This window comes from Telmatherina bonti, assembly GCF_933228915.1.
Source record: "Telmatherina bonti genome assembly, chromosome: 22".
Lineage (NCBI taxonomy): Eukaryota > Metazoa > Chordata > Actinopteri > Atheriniformes > Telmatherinidae > Telmatherina > Telmatherina bonti.
The window spans coordinates 11302459-11319628 of record NC_136631.1 but is presented as its reverse complement, the minus strand read 5'-3'; the positions used below and the strand labels follow the sequence as shown (position 1 = coordinate 11319628).

The following is a 17170-nucleotide window of genomic DNA, read 5'->3' as shown; positions in this document are numbered from 1 at the left end:
TGTTCTTCAGTGTTTGAATGCATTTATGCTGTAAAGACATGCAGCTTGCTGTAAGTGAGGTATGCTTTGTTTGGACAACTTTCAACCCTGTTCTTCTCTCCCTGCCTGCACACAATTGGCAACTGCACCACTTAAAAACCCAGCTCAGGTAGGGCTTAAAGACCAGTATCACGCTTTTACAGTAATAGCCTCAGGCTCTCACTGACATTATAAAACTCAACTCGTCCCACATACTGATCTCCACATTCTGCAGCGCTGCTCTCGAGGGTTGGGACTTGAGGTAATGTTTCAGTTTTCACATTTTTACATTTGACAAAGTCAAGTTTATCTGAATGTTTGACTAAGTTTTTATTCTTTAGTTTCTAATATTATTTTTTTAATAACACCAGCAGTGGCTGTTTGTGCATCCTGATGATGTCTGGACCAAATATTCAGACATACAAAGTTAAAATGAATCAGTGTGATGAAATTCATAACTAGGCTGTTTTACCTGCAAATTTGCTTTTGCTTTAAAGGATGACCATGCATGATTGTTTAGGTCATATTTAAAATGGGTTTGGTGGAAAATGGGTTGACTCCTGCTTGGTTTCGGCAGTCTTCATACGGCCCAGCAATGCCTGCTCCAGGTGTGTGCATGAACATCATCAATGCTCGTCACATGAAAGACGGCTATGGAACGATCAGTAACCCTGAGAAGTTCCTTAACCAGGACTTCAAGCAGATGAAGGAGTACTGCCTCATCCGGCGGGTAAGGTACATCGACGACATGTTCCCCCCTGACAGGAGGTCCATCGGCCAGGGGATCCTGAGCCCCTCTGACCTGGCTCAAGTGCAGTGGCTAAGGCCTTCGGTGAGTCTGTCAAAAGAAGCAAATCAGTGTAAGAATTTTCCTTAAATCTTTTTCTTTATTCATCTTCATCTTCTGCCGCTTATCCGGGGTCGGGTCGCGGGGGCAGCAGCCTATGCAGGGAAGCCTAGACTTCCCTCTACCCGGCCACATTTGCCAACTCTGTGGGGGGGATCCCGAGGCGTTCCCAGGCCAGCCGAGAGATATAATCCCTCCAGCGTTTCCTGGGTCTTCCCCGGGGTCTCCTCCCAGAGGGACGTGCCTGGAACACCTCACCAGGGAGGTCCAGGAGGCATCCTGACCAGATGCCCGAGCCCCCTCAACTGGTTCCTCTCGATGCGGAGGAGCAGCGGCTCTACTCTGATCTTCTCCCGGATGACTGAGCTCCTCACCCTATCTCTAAGGGAGAGCCCGGCCACCCTGCAGAGGAAACCCATTTCAGCCGCCTGTATACGAGATCTTGTTCTTTCGGTCACGACCCACAGCTCATGACCATAGGTGAGGGAAGGAACGTAGATCGACTGGTAAATCGAGAGCTTCGCCTTCTGGCTCAGCTCCTTCTTCACCACGACAGACCGGCGCAGAGTCCGCATTACTGCAGACGCCACACCGATCCGTCTGTCGATCTCGCGCTCCATCCTTCCCTCACTTGTGAACAAGACCCCGAGATATTTAAACTCCTCCACTTGGGGCAGGACCTGACTCCCGACCCGGAGAGGGCAATCCACCCTATTCCGGCTGAGGACCGTGGTCTCAGATTTGGAGTGCTGATTCTCATCCCAGCCGCTTTATTCATTTTGTTTTGTTGTTTTATTCTTGTGAAATGCTTCCTTGTCATTCATTCCTGCAACCTTGCTGAGCCATTGCTTTTTTGTGCATTTCCAATGTTGCTGTTCCACTTTCTGAATTTTCTACTTGTGATTTGGCTTTTGATCTCTCCAAACCTTTTCACCAGCACTGAAACTGGGACTACAGCCACAGACACGGCAACATCTGTTGCACGTTTAACTAAGCACAAAACCCGTCTGTCAGATTAAATAAAGTGCGTGAGTGCCATGTTATGCAACTTCTTCTCTTCTTTTACAGAAAATTGTTTCTAATCCAGCTTTTGTTGTTGATGGGGTCTCCAGGTTTGACTTCGGTCAAGGATTGGTTGGTAAGAAAATCCCCTCATTCACTGAGAAACCTGAAGCCGCTTTTCATATATGCCATGCAAGTTCAGACAAGAGGCAGAAAACAGGTTTAGAAATGTGATTCAGATAAGTTATTGGAAAATTGCCATTTTATTTGCTCACCATTCGTAACAAAAAATGAAAAAAAAAATGGCAAGACAAGTAAAAGTTTGTGGAAGTAAAGAAAAAACAAAACCAAACATTTGAAACAAAAATCCATTGGTTTTAAACGTTGATTGCTGTGTTTACTGCACCACAGACAACTGTAGCAGTAAATCAGTAAAGCACAGAAACAACATGTAAACATATGCAAGGCAGTGGTTCCCAAACTGGGGAGCCCAGGGTTATCACAGGGGATCACAGCAAGGCTGAATTAACCTTGGAGTTTTGGCACCGGACAAGTTGGTGATGAGAAATGATGATAAATCAACAAGAGAGACTTCAAGTACTAAAAATAGAGAAGAAAATATGATGAAGCATGTCTAACCCCTGCTTGACCAGGTAATAATCAATGGCAGGTAATGAAGAGAGCACAGTCTTTAGCATGATTTAAAATATTATCGTCTAATAATTTGTATGAATTATGAAGCCAATCAAAACCACTTGGGGACTTTTCATCCTGAATACGAAGAAAAGCCTGTTGAAATCAAATCAAAGTTTATTTTTATAACACTTTTCAAACAAAAGTAGCACAAAGTGCTTTACAGAATAAAATGCAAAGCTAAAACAAGGTTAAAATAAAAACACATTCACATACAAAAACATAGAATTTAGCCAAAGTTTAACACATACACTCACTTTTTTTTCACCCACATAGATAAAGCATATAAAACACTCCAACCAACACTCCAACCAATCTTAGGGATCCATCCACACAGGGACACTTATGACAACAGAGGCCACCAACTCAAGATCCACCCAGTCCATTGCAGGCCAGGGCGCAATGGACTGGGTGGATCTAAACCACCATCTATCAGACATGAAGCTGTTTTACTGAAGCAGCATCCATCTCACTGAAAACATGGCTCACCTGAAGAAGTTTGCAGAGATTCCAGGTTTAAAATGTTTCACACTAAAGTACAAGAATGGATAAAAATAACATTTTTAACAATACTTACCTCCAATACAGCCACTAAATTAATGATGCATATCTTAGTATGTTTGGTTCATGTGATGGGTAGGGGGGGCTTGACATGATTGCCATCAATGAAAAGGGGGCCCTGCAGAAAAAGTTTGGAAACCACAGATGTAAGGAACAATTTGCTCCTAAAAAAGACAAGAAAATAAATGTATAAAAACAGAAAAACAATAATTAAACCCTGTAAACTGTATTTACAATTTGTGCAATAAACCAAATATCGGTCAAGTTTTTTCACATATAAAATCTGTTTAAAGACTTTGTAGAAGTGAGTTTTCTGCCTCTTGGCTGTGTTAACATGTGTGTCCACAGCCAAACTAAACACATTAATATAAAATATGTTGATAAGTTAAACATCTTTTTCTAAACTTAGGAAACTGCTGGTTTATTGCATCTATTGGAGCTCTGACCTTCCAGAATCACATCCTGAAGCAAGTTGTTCCCCTCGAGCAAAGTTTTGATAAGGACTACTGTGGGATGTTCCATTTCAGGGTAAAAATTTAATCTCATATCTTTAGAATGAATATTTTACTAAAATATTTACTGTCATTTTAAGAAACAGGCGACAGGAGTTTTGTATAGGCTCCGGCTGGTATTTAAAAGACAAGCTGCACAACAATGTTTAATTTCTTTTCCAAATTGATTGTTTATCTAGTGAATGTTGAATTAATGTATAATGAATTAATGTAAAATTTTACACCAGGAATGTTAGATTGTCCAAAACAAATCATGCTAAATAACATTGCAGTTGAGTAACTTAACATAATGGACAACGCTACAAGCCTTCCATAAAGCATTGTGATTAAACACAAAGTGTGTTCAGTCAGAGGCTTCTTCAACTTCAATGCAACAACCAACCATCTCCCATATATGTATAAGTCTTTGTAGTGACTGTTTACAACAACTGATGTTTAAAGTTGAATCATTTTTATTTATATTACAACTGTGTGATATTGAAGTATAAACTTATGTTAAATATGCTACTGTGAATCTTTCACCCAATCTGTCACTGGATGTACATTGTGAAGGTTGTTAGCTCCCTGGCTTCTGCTAACAGAGGAGGAATTTGTTTTTGATGAAGAGGATGCAGCGATTTCAGGTTCCACTTTGTCAAACCATCTTCTTACTATCCAATGACAGCAAGGCCTAGGAGCTTGATGTCCAGGGTGGGCACCCATCCTATGATTTAAAATGTAACATAATTTTGCACTGGGCAAGAAAGCAGAAAAAGGATTTAAGTTTATCTGTTAAACAGAACCTGCAAACAAGCATTTAGTTCTGTTAGCACACAGCAAAAACAATGTTTTGCCTTTCTCTAAATTTCTCTAAATTCTACATTCCTTTCATTGTCTCTTTAGTTCTGGAGATTTGGGAGATGGGTTGATGTTGTCATTGATGACAAGTTACCAACGATCAATGGAAGACTTATCTTTGTCCGTTCCAAAGACCCGACTGAATTCTGGCCTGCGCTGCTGGAGAAAGCCTACGCAAAGTATTCAGGATGCAACCGAATTGCTGCTTTGTGGGTTATTGCATTGTTTCTTGATAACACTTATCACATTTTTGTTTCAGGGTGTGTGGCTCCTATTCAGACATGAATGCCGGAACTCCATCAGAAGCTTTGGTGGATTTCACTGGTGGGGTCCACATTTGCGTCCAGCTATCAAACCCTCCTAAAAACCTGTGGGAGTTGATGTGCAGAGCTGGTCAGTCGAAGTCACTGATGGGATGTGGCACACCACAGGGCGTAAGCATGATGCCGTAAACCTTCCTGAAGCACCTTTCTTTCACGGGCCTGTTCCATAAAGGATAATCTTTAAAGAATGTAAAAATGTCAATCAGAAAATCACTTGAAGGCAAATAAAAGCATGACTTGCCACAGCATGATGAGCAGAACAGGGGAGGGTTTCAAATATATGAAAATTGCTGTTTGTGATTAGGGAGTATCAAGCAGATGTTGCATGTTGCAGGGATGACCTGGGCTATAAAAGGATTATACATAAAGCAGGCAGTCTTTCTAAGGGCACATTCATGCTTCCTTTACATGCCTAAACAGGTACGGCTGTTTTAAACATCACATGTACTTCCATACATCCTTTATGTTGGTATTGTTGTTAGGCTATACATCCACCAGAGGGCAGCGTAGAGTTTAGAGTTCACTTCCTAGTTTCAATGTCAGTTTTAGTCAATAGTATACATGCTGACCGTTGAGAAGCTCATGAATATACGTTTTTATTTAGGAACATAAATAATTGGCCGGGTTGTGATGGTGGAAGTTTGTGCAGTCATCAAATATCAGCTATACTGCTGGAGAGTGTTACTACGGTTTCCAGGGGATCTATAAGGGCCCTGAAAATTGACCAAATTACACACATAAATTGAGCAAAATACGGATGACATGTTCCAAATCTGTCTTTTGCATGGAGCATAAATAGGCCTATAGTGGCTGTTATCTGTATTATTCCTCAGTGACACAACCACTGTTAGGAACTAGCATTAGGAAGTAAATGCTCATGTCAAGCTGATTGCACATTTCATACAAGCATTAAAATCACATTGAGAGACTAAAATGAAGCAACTGCCATCACCTTGCTGTTGAGAGGCAAACTTCAACCCATTTCAGTAGTGTTCAACACCTGAGAAAGGACATTCTCATGAAGTAAATTCAGTTTAATACGTCTATGACCATCAAATATGATAAAGGGCATTTGATGACAAATGTCAGAAGCTTCTCACAACAATTCTAACAGTCTTATAATGTTAAATAAAAGAGGGATTTGCTAATAGCATTTCTTTAATTACCTGATATATTTGCACTTTATCTAAAACTTTCCCACTGAACTCATTTCATAGCATCTTGATATTCTAAGTTTAACCTTTGACCTCTTTAGTTAAGTTTCCAATAGATTCTGAAGATCTCTAAACAACCTTTTCAGAAATCATTAAACTTTGTACATATATATGTTTATGTACTTACTGTCACAAGTTAGGTACTTGTCACTTGATAGAGTGACTAAATTATTAAGCAAATATGTACAAAATCATGCATTTATATACCTTAGGAGACATCTGCCAACACTGTGCTACCAAATGGACTGGTCCAAGGCCACGCTTATACTGTCACAGGAGTGAAGCAGGTAAATTCATGTATTGATTGAAAAGGAACTGAAAAATGTAGGAAGTTTCTTTTTTTTCTGAGAAAAAAAAAAACTAGAAATTTGCCTCTGCTGTTGCTGTGAAGCATGTCTTGTGATAGTGTGTTGTAAAATGGCTACAGAGGTGTTTCTATTGTGGTTATTGGTTACAGATGATGAGCCGAGGAACGCCTGTAAACCTGGTCCGTTTATGGAACCCGTGGGGTAGAGGAGAGTGGAATGGAGACTGGAGTGACAAGTGAGACAGAATTTTATAAAGTATTTTCCAGCCAAACTGTTCCAGTTTGCTGCATTCCAGAGATAGAGTACATTTTCCAAACACTGACTCCTTTCATGCTCAGCTCGTTCATAGTTGTTCCTTTACTCTGTTAAGGTATGTTTATCAGATATGTTTATTCAGATGTTTATTCAGAGGGATTTATAAATTCCTCACATTGCTCACAAGTTAAACATGCTTTTTGTTGGTGGACCAGAGCCTTGAAAAATCTCTCAATACTTGTCTTATAACCATAATCCCAAACTGGTTGTGCAAGGTAAGGTAACATGGGAGATGGAGAGTTTTGACAGGGCTTATTGTTGAGTGAATCCATTAGCAAGGAACGGCCTGCAGGCAGTAATCTGGGTGGAGAAAATGCACTACATGTTCAAATCTTGTGAACACCAAATTTAAAATCTTTTCACATTATTAAGTGATATAGGCAAGACTTTACTTGTTTATAATGAAGAGATTATGTTTTTTTCAGAAATGACTCTCTTGAGAACTTTTCCAACCGTATCCTGCAGAACGTTAAATCCATGTTTTTTTTAGGCTTTGTGACTTCAGCTTTCTCATGGGAACCACTGATTACACGTTTGCCCACGGAAACCGCGGCGTAATCTCTGAGATACACTGGTCCAATATAAACCATATGTAGCACCCAACCCAAGTAGCTAGATATTAACCCTTTGGTTAAGATTGGTGGTAGTACAATGAGTGGGGCCCTGGGTACGTTACTTAAATACAAATAAACTAATATTGGTAAACAGGAGAAACAATAATAAGTAGCTTTTAACCATTTACACTTATTTAGGTTTTTTAATTATGGCGGTGCCTCCATCTCCCAAAGAGAAAATGTAAAATACTCTAGTTTACGTTCACTCAGAATAACAACTGTAGCTGGAAATCAATAACACCCGTTATTCCGTAAGGCAATTAAGACATAACACAAAAAGTTTAAAGTCAAAAGATAATATTTAGTAAATAAGATTAAAGAAACAAATATTAGAGAATAAAGTTCTAAGGGTTTCTTCCAATACACGTGTGGTTTTTGGTTATTTCACAACTTCATAATATTTCAGAATGTAACATCCACCCACACACGAGTCCAATTAAATCAAGTCCAGCTTTATACCAGGAATTAAAGAGTCTTTGACGCTCAAATAAACAATTGTTGCAGGCCTGATACGACGCTCGGGTTCGTTGGGCCAAAAAAATAGAAAAATGGCCGTTTCCTTGGTTCACAAACCAAGATTAAGGTGAAGGTGCTTTGGTTTTACTCACAACTCCTTATGCTCAAGGGCAATGGATGGTTAAAACCTTGTCGGTCATCATGCAGGTCGTTCTCTGTAACCGGGCTGGCGGCTCGGCTTCACAGGCTGTGTGAAATGCACTCGGTGAAACTCGATTCTCTCTCTTTTTATCCACAACAGAAGAGTCCAGAGAATTCCTCTCGGTTCACTGGGCATTAAAAGTCTCTAATTAGTTTCATATATTCATCCAAGCTCATATACTTTACATACAGAGTAGGAACTAAGTCGCGGTAAAATGCTAAAATGCTAATTCACGATTAGCATCACACTTATGCACTTTAAACATTTCGTAAAAGCACAAAAGTCAAATAAATCCGAGTAGTCACTCATCACAGGGTTATATAGTCCCAAACAGCAATGTAGACTCTGCATCCACAATGTTTTCTGTCCATTTTTTCCTGTAGCTTAACTTCACATCCTTCGTCAGGCAAACGCAGTAGCTGAATGCCTCAATCCTAGCTGTTTCCCTTCACTTCCTGTCTTAGATCCCGCCCTTATGCATGTGATTGGCCATGGAGTTTACATCAACCAATATGATAACAGAGAATACAATATTGACAACACATCAAGTCGATTGGTAAGCAAAAGCACATGTTGATAAGTACGTTCCAAACAAACTTGTGGCGAATAGCATTTTTCCCAAACTAAATGACAAAACCTTGGGTTGGTTTGACTTTTATAACTATTTATGAACACATTTTAACAGAAGAAATTAACTATGTTTTACTGTGATTAACAATATTTAATGTATTTTAATAAAGGGTTTTAACATATTTATATTTTAGTCCTTTGGGTCTGTAATGAAATGTTAGACCGGGCTACATCCTCCCCTTCTAAAAGGCTTAGATGTCCTCATCTAACTATACAGTTTAGACTTAGATTGATAGGGGCAAGTTCTGGGATGTCTAGGCAGTTTTACTGGATCAGAATTTCCTCTGGTACTGAGGTTCTACTGAATGACCATGCCTTGGTGCACAATTGTCACAGGTTCCTCAGTTTGGCCTCCAGGTTTATCATAGGTCAAGCGGATGGCTGGCTTCACTTCACGCGTTGACTTTCTGATTTTAGGGCTTGTATAAGTTCGTAACTCTACGTCAGTATCTTCAGCTGTACCATTAGTTTCTGCTTCCACATTTGAGGACCGACATTCCTGTTCTTGTGAACTGGCAGATTGTCCTTCATCCAGATCCTGTTCATTCTCAGATGAGGGGGAACTTTCAGAGGGAGTAGATTCTGTTTGGAGTCTGTCAAATGGTGATGAGGATCGCCTGACATTGTCACAGGTTGGAGACTCGTAAGCATACTCATACTCAGATTCTGAAGAAACATCAGATGTTTGAGCATTTTGGTCAGGTGCTTGATGTCTAAGAGCATGTTGTCTCCTGGTAACTGGTGTTCTGACTCTTTTAGTTTGTTCAGAATTCTTGGGAATCCTTACAAGGTAACCGATTGGTAGTAGGTGGTCTCTGTGTAGAGTTTTGACACTTCCAGTTCCTTGTTCTGATTTGACTCTGTATACAGGTAAGTTTGGTAACTTTTTGATGACAATATATGGTGTAGATCTCCATCTATCTTGTAGTTTGTGTTTTCCAGTAAGGCCGACATTTCTTATCAGGACTCTGTCTCCTTCCTGTAGAGGTTGGTCTCTTACTCGCTGGTCATAACGTGATTTATTTCTCAGATGACTCTTGGTTGCACTCTCTGTAGCTAGATGGTAAGCTTGTTGGAGTTCTTTTCTCATTTTATCAACATACTGTAGGTGAGATATCTCCGAATCACCATCAAGAGCAATACCAAAACAAAGGTCGACGGGCAATCGGGCATTGCGTCCGAACATTAAGTAGTAAGGAGAGTATCCGGTAGACTCATTTTTTGTACAGTTATACGCATGTACTAACCGACTGATATGTTGACTCCAATTTTGTTTTTGCACGTTTTCAAGTGTTCCAAGCATTGAGAGAAGTGTTCTGTTGAAACATTCCGGTTGAGCATCACCTTGTGGATGATACGGCGAGGTACGTGATATTCTAATTCCAAGCATGGATAAGAGTTCTTTTATAAGGCGGCTTTCAAAGTCTCTGCCTTGATCCGAATGTATTCTGGCAGGTAGTCCATAATGAACGAAGTACTTTTCCCACAAGACTTTGGCAACGGTGACTGACTTTTGGTTTTTTGTAGGAAATGCCTGAGCGTATCTGGTGTAATGATCAGTTACTACTAGTACATTAGCGACTCCTTTGCTGTCTGGCTCTATTTGAATGAAATCAATGCAGACTAGATCTAAAGGGCCATTACTAGTGATCTGATTCAGTGGGGATGAACGTTGCGGGAGTGTTTTTCTGGAAATACAGCGTCCACAAGTTTTTATGTATTTCTCCACATCAGCATTCATTCGAGGCCAATAGAAACGATCCTTGAGCAATTCTGTGGTTTTCTCTACACCAAGATGTCCACATTCATCATGTAACAATCTCATTACACTGGTTCGGAACTGTTCTGGTAAAACCAGCTGTTTGTTGGGTAGGTTCCGCTGTGTGTACAGTAGTTTGTCTTTGAGTTCCAGTTTGGAGCTCTCACGACTGAGCAAAGTTACATCAGGTGGTTGATTTTTCGATGGAACTAGTGGTTGTCCAGTTTGGATGGTTTGTTTGATGAGACCGATGACTGGATCGAAATCTTGAGCAACTTGCAAGTCTTTGGTAGTTAACTGATCCAATGTGGTTGATTTCAGACTCACTGGAAAAGCATAAGCCTCTGGAATCACAGATGGAAGGACGCCAAGTTGGTCCACTAGTCTATCCAAAGACTTAGTAGTCTCACTGTTGAACTCTTTTTTGCAAATAGCATTTATGGCAGACTGTGGAATATCTGTCCATTGTTCAGAGTCATGGGTGTACTGTCGTGATAATAGATCAGCATCTATGTTGTGACGACCAGGCCGATACTGAATGTTGAAGCCGTATGTGGCTAAAGCTGCAAGCCATCTATGTCCGACAGCATTTAAATTGGCGGTAGTCAACACATATGTTAATGGATTGTTGTCCGTTCTTACTACGAACTTGGCTCCATAAAGGTAGTCATGAAACTTGTCCACGATCGCCCACTTCAGTGCCAAGAACTCGAGTTGATGTACTGGGTAGTTTCGTTCCGAATCACTCAGTTTTCGGCTCGCAAAGGCAACTGGCTTGAGGCCCTCAGGGTACTCTTGATTAAGCACGGCACCCAAGCCATTCATGCTAGCATCTACGTGCAAGACATATGATTTGGTGGGATCTGCAAATGCTAGCACAGGAGCGTTGGTCAGACAGTCAATGATTTGTTTAAATGCTTGGTGACGGGATTGGTCCCATCACTCTTTGAATGGTTCTGACAGTTTGAAGTAAGTCTTGGATGGATCTTTGCCTTGTGCCTTTTTGTGTTTCTGTGTAGGTGGGTAGCCTTTTGTTAGCTCAGTCAAAGGACGGACAATGCTTGAGCAGTTTGCAATAAACCTGCGGTAATACCCACAAAACCCAAGAAATGAGCGAAGGGTCTTTAGGTTTGTGGGTTCTGGCCAGTTTTTGACAACAGCCACTTTTTCTGGATCGGTGGCTATGCCAGCTTCTGAAACGATGTGACCAACGTATTTCACTTGGGACTGACAGAACTGACACTTGTCTACTGACACTTTGAGACCGAATTCTCCAAGACAATCCAAGACCTTTAGAAGACGTTGCTCATGTTCTTCGAGGGTTCTGCCAAACACGATTATATCGTCAAGGTACACGATGACTTGGAGAAGATGCATATCGCCAACGGCTTTCTCCATAAGCCTCTGAAAAGTGGCAGGTGCTCCTGTAATACCTTGCGGCATTCTTTCAAATTGATAGAATCCGAGGGGACAGATAAACGCAGTCTTCTCCTTGTCTTCCTCGCACATGGGAATCTGATAATATCCACTCCGGAGATCCAGGACTGAGAACCATTTGCTGCCTGAAAGACAGTCTAAGGCATCGTCGATCCGTGGGACAGTAAACTGGTCTGGGATGGTACGATTGTTCAAAGTTCTGTAGTCTATGCAGATTCTGATGGAGCCATTCTTTTTTCGTACGACCACAATAGGCGATGCGAATGGACTTCGAGACTCCTTAATGATCCCTGCAACTAACAGCTGCTGTAAGTGCTGCCTTACATCCTCAATGTCTGCGGGAGCTAAGCGGCATGATCGCTCTCTGAAAGGAGTAGAATTGCTAAGCCTGATGTGATGTTCTACATCTTTAGCTAAACCCACGTCCCATTCATTTAAGGAGAACACATTTTGCCTCTCAGCTAACTTTTGCTGTAGCCTTTTCTTCCACTCTTCGGGGGCAGGTGAATCACCAAAACAAAAGAGTTCGGGATCTAAAGTGCTAGTCTCAGACTCTAGAGCTTTAGGGTTTGTGACTACATCTGCTACATGCATTTCAGCGATAACTGTGCCAGCTTGAATCGATGTAGGTTTCTCTGACTTATGCAATAGAACAACAAAGTGATTCTCGTCTATGTCACTCTCTGGGACAACACCTGGCTGCACTAACACACCAGATGGAAACTGGGGCATGGCTGGTGCCTCAACCAGGACAACATCTCTGGGCTTAGTAACCTTCTGCTCTACTTTACAAGTGGCATAACACTTTTCATCAGAAGCAATAGTAAGTGGTCCAGGACCTAGCCATTTGACTTGTCCTACAGGGTTGTCTGCTGCCTGTGACTTCAAAGACTGAGTTTGTATTTGGTCATAAACTGCTTGTACTCTCTTGGAGCTGACTTTACATTCACTACCACTGTCTCTACACAGCTGGAATAAGCGGCAGAACAGAAAAGCATTCGTACCAACAACTACAGGGGTTTCATGACCTTGTGGTGGCTCAGGACAAACGAGAGCTAGGACATTAACGGGCCCTTTCACACCTGTTACATCCTCGGGAAACTCCATCTCTACCACTACATACTCACAGTAAGGATATGACTCGGCTGATAGACCCCAGATAGCTAGACTGGAAATGGGATGTATAGGGATTGTTGGTATATTGGCATTGTACCAATCCTCGAAAATGATTGTTACCATTGACCCAGAATCCATAAGACCATTGCATGAGATGTCATTTACTTTTATGGGAGCTATGGATGATGGACCAATAAGACCTTCAGGAATATCTGCACTTTGGGGTGAGACGTTTGCAGTACTGACTCGAGCAACGCGCTCATCTTCATCAGCTGTGCGGTCTTTTTGTCCATCAGTGCTACCTCGTACTTGGAGAATAAGCTTCATGATCACCTTTTGTGAGTTTTCAGGGGCTGTGCATTTCGTTGCAATATGGCCGTTTTCTCCACATCTGTAACAAAAGTAGTCTGCCTCTTTACTACTCTTGGACTTTGGTGCAGCATACTTTGTACTGCAGTCAGATTTGAATTTAGAGTACTGGCATCTCTCTTTTGTATTTTGTTTTGACTTTACTGACATCATGCTTAACTGAGTTTTTAGCTCTTTGACTTCTTTTTGTAGCTGTTGCACTTCAGGGTTTGTGTCTGACTTGTCTTTTGTCTTTTCTCTGGACTCTTTCTTGTGACTCAACTCTGCAGACTGTAATTGTTTGTTTAGCTCTTTGAGTTTTGCTTTTAGCTCTTGAACTTCTGTCTGAAGATCAGGTTGCTGACTGCCTTTTGAGTCGGTTTCACTTCCTACTTGTACTGCCCGCACATACGGTCGTTGTGCTGGTTTTTTGAGTTTGTGTCTTGCTGCTTCGCGCTCTTCCTCCTCACGAATCTCTTTCAACAGGTTTAGAAATGCTGGGGGATCACCACACTTCCCTCTTAGATTTAGCTGAAGTAGCATAAGGTCTGATTCAGTTGCACCTTTAATGAGCTGCTCAAGTCTTGTTTTACTGACTGGGAGACCTCCTCTCTGCACTACTTTGTTCAGCAATCTTTCCAATCTGAGTAAGAAATCTGATAAGCATTCACCTTGTCTTTGGTGCATAGTTCTGAATGTGAGATACAGTTCCTCTCCGGATTCTGAAGTTCCAAAGGTATTTTCCAGTACCTGTATGTAGTCCATATGACTTGCCATAGGATTGGATGTGCGTACTGCTTGAATTATCTCCAAAGCTGGTCCTTTGAGACTCTCAATAATCCTTCTTCGTTTTTCTTTGTCTGAGCACTCATACTCTTCAACCATGAACTTTGCTTGCTCTAGCCAGCTGTCCAAATTTTCTTCACCAGTTGGAGTTGGATGGAGCCCAGAAAAGATCCTAAGACGCCTGTATGAACTGCTTTCATTTGGCCTGGGCTGAAAACCATCACTTACTGCACAAATGATTGACTCTGGATTGCTGTTCCATGAAGTGGTGGGAGCAAATAATCTCTTAATGTCATCATTGTTTTCCCTTCATCCTGTAGAAATTTGTCCAATTTCTCTGTGAAAGGGTCTGTGATGGTTTTGGGTTCAGAGATGACGATTGTCCATTTAATTCCTTCTATAGTGGAAATCACTTCTGGTGGGACTTTAGTAGAATCAATTTCTTCACGGCATTCGCATAGCATGGTCAAGGTTTGGTTCTCAGCATTAAACATTTTTCCTCTCACTCTTACTCTGCCCAAAGCTTTAATTTGTTCCAATGTTGCTTCAACAGCAGATATTTCCTCCCCTTCTGGGATACCAAGCACTAGGATGGCATGTGACTGGTCAAGCCCTTCACCTCGGCACCAATTAGCTAAATCAGGTTGTGAAAAATTACTTTGAGTGGCCATAGTTTAGCTAAGAAAGCTTGCGTTTATAAAGAGAGAATGAATTTAAAAAGTCTCTTTCAGAAAACTGAAGTTATGTTTAGTTACTACTAAAAGTTACAATAGACTTTTTATATCAAGGGACTGAACAGAAGAAAAGAAAGTTATCCCAGGGGTGCCTCCAATTTATGTAGCACCCAACCCAAGTAGCTAGATATTAACCCTTTGGTTAAGATTGGTGATAGTACAATGAGTGGGGCCCTGAGTACGTTACTTAAATACAAATAAATTAATATTGGTAAACAGGAGAAACAATAATAAGTAGCTTTTAACCATTTACACTTATTTAGGTTTTTTAATTATGGCGGTGCCTCCATCTCCCAAGGAGAAAATGTAAAATACTCTAGTTTATGTTCACTCAGAATAACAACTGTAGCTGGAAATCAATAACACCCGTTATTCTGTAAGGCAATTAAGACATAACACAAAAAGTTTAAAGTCAAAAGATCATATTTAGTAAATAAGATTAAAGAAACAAAAATTAGAGAATAAAGTTCTGAGGGTTTCTTCCAATACACATGTGGTTTTTGGTTATTTCACAACTTCATAACAATATTTCAGAATGTAACATCCACCCGTCATTTTAGCTGAATGCCTCAATCCTAGCTGTTTCCCTTCACTTCCTGTCTTAGATCCCGCCCTTATGCATGTGATTGGCCATGGAGTTTACATCAACCAATATGATAACAGAGAATACAATATTGACAACACATCAAGTTGATTGGTAACCAAAAGCACATGTTGATAAGTACGTTCCAAACAAACTTGTGGCGAATAGCATTTTTCCCAAACTAAATGACAAAACCTTGGGTTGGTTTATATCTGACTTTTATAACTATTTATGAACACATTTTAACAGAAGAAATTAACTATGTTTTACTGTGATTAACAATATTTAATGCATTTTAATAAAGGGTTTTAACATATTTATATTTTAGTCCTTTGGGTCTGTAATGAAATTTTAGACCGGGCTACACATATGACATAGCAGGGTTATACGGTCATTATTCTTTCCTCCAAAACAGTGGAGAATGTCCACTAAATCTTCTCTACAGGCACCTAGAAGACATCCTGACCACATGCTACAATCTTCTCAAATTGGTTCTTGTAATGCAAAGGAGCAAAGACTTGAGTCTCTTTGATGACTGAGCTATGCGTTGCATCCCAGAAGTTTGTTTCCGTATGTGTCATATCTGCTTCACACTTGGTCTTCAGGGTTTCCCAAGCTAATCAGTTTTGTATATTGCAACCTTAAACAGCATTTCTTTAAAATGGGATACCTGTAAATAACATCCCATGTGATCTTTACTTTACATTCTACACTGGGGCTATGGGAACAAGCTAATATGTACTTTTTTTCAGTGTTACTTTGTGACAATCATCTGCCTTTTGTCTTGAATTTTAGTTGAATAATTTGTGAGGCTTCCTCCCACCATCCAAAGACATGCATGTTAGGTTAATTGGTCACTCTGAATTGCCCCTAGGCATGAGTGTGAGCATGAGTGTGGTTGTTCGTCTCTCTGTGTGGCCCTGCGATGGACTGGCGTGCTGTCCAGGGTGTACCCTGCCTGTCGCCCAAAGCCAGCTGGGATAGGCTCCAGCTTCCCCGCGACCCTGAATTGGAATAAGCGGTTCGGAAAATGAATGAATGAATGAATGAATGAATGAATAATTTGTGAGGCACAATTTGAAACCGGTCTCAGAAGTAAAGACTTGTCTTGATACTAATTCAACAGAGATTGTGAAAGAAAGATGCTCTTTTGTCTTTGGTTTAAACTTTCCAAACAAGCTGTCTTGCAAAACAGCAAAAAAAAAAAAAAAAAAAAAAAAAACCAAAGTCTGAACTTGCAGCTTGGAGACTGGTTAGACTGGAAATGGCTTCAGTTTCTTATGTGTATGCATGCATACAGTAGTAGTATACCTGCATACATGCTACAGCTGTGAATGCACAGCCATGCCAAGAAGACTTTCTAAGAATTTTGTCTTTCTGCTTCCTTTTTGCACACACTGTCTGTACAGGTCGCAGCTGTGGCACACTGTGAGTCCTCAGGACCGAGACATGTGTCTTTCAGACCGTGATGATGGAGAGTTTTGGTAAGAATGTAACATCCATTTTCTAAAATGCAAGAGGCAACACATTTGTATTTCTCTGCATCACTGTCACATGACTGTCACATCAGTCCAGCAGCACTTAAAATGTTTTTTTAAATCATCTTTTTTTTTAAAGGATGACCCTGGAAGACTTCTGCAGGTTCTACTCAGATCTCGACATTTGCTGCCTGTGCCCAGACTTCCTCGACGGAAGCTCCACTTGTCACTGGAAGACCTCGTTCTACGAGGGCCGATGGGTTGCAGGAACTACAGCTGGAGGCTGTTTGAATAACCCCGGTACTTGCAATAAATGTGGACTTGTGCAAAATCCTTGCAAATTTTGTGGGGACTCAAGGTTTTATTATCATACTTTTACATACTGAGCTTATTAAAT

The 17170-nt window shown here is 40.8% G+C and overlaps 1 protein-coding gene across 1 annotated transcript in view; it reads left to right on the top strand.

Moving 5' to 3' along the window:
* Positions 1–613: 613 nt before the first annotated feature.
* LOC306772127 (calpain-1 catalytic subunit-like) overlaps positions 614–17170 on the top strand; it is a gene marked incomplete at both ends in the record, with an annotated part of 30573 nt that continues 14016 nt past the window's right edge. Inside the window, 9 exons of the mRNA XM_079261540.1 lie at positions 614–850; positions 1934–2003; positions 3531–3649; positions 4516–4649; positions 4730–4904; positions 6220–6294; positions 6465–6550; positions 16705–16779; positions 16913–17073. Coding sequence (XP_079117666.1) covers positions 614–850; positions 1934–2003; positions 3531–3649; positions 4516–4649; positions 4730–4904; positions 6220–6294; positions 6465–6550; positions 16705–16779; positions 16913–17073 — 1132 coding nt within the window. The remainder of the gene's footprint in view (positions 851–1933; positions 2004–3530; positions 3650–4515; positions 4650–4729; positions 4905–6219; positions 6295–6464; positions 6551–16704; positions 16780–16912; positions 17074–17170) is intronic.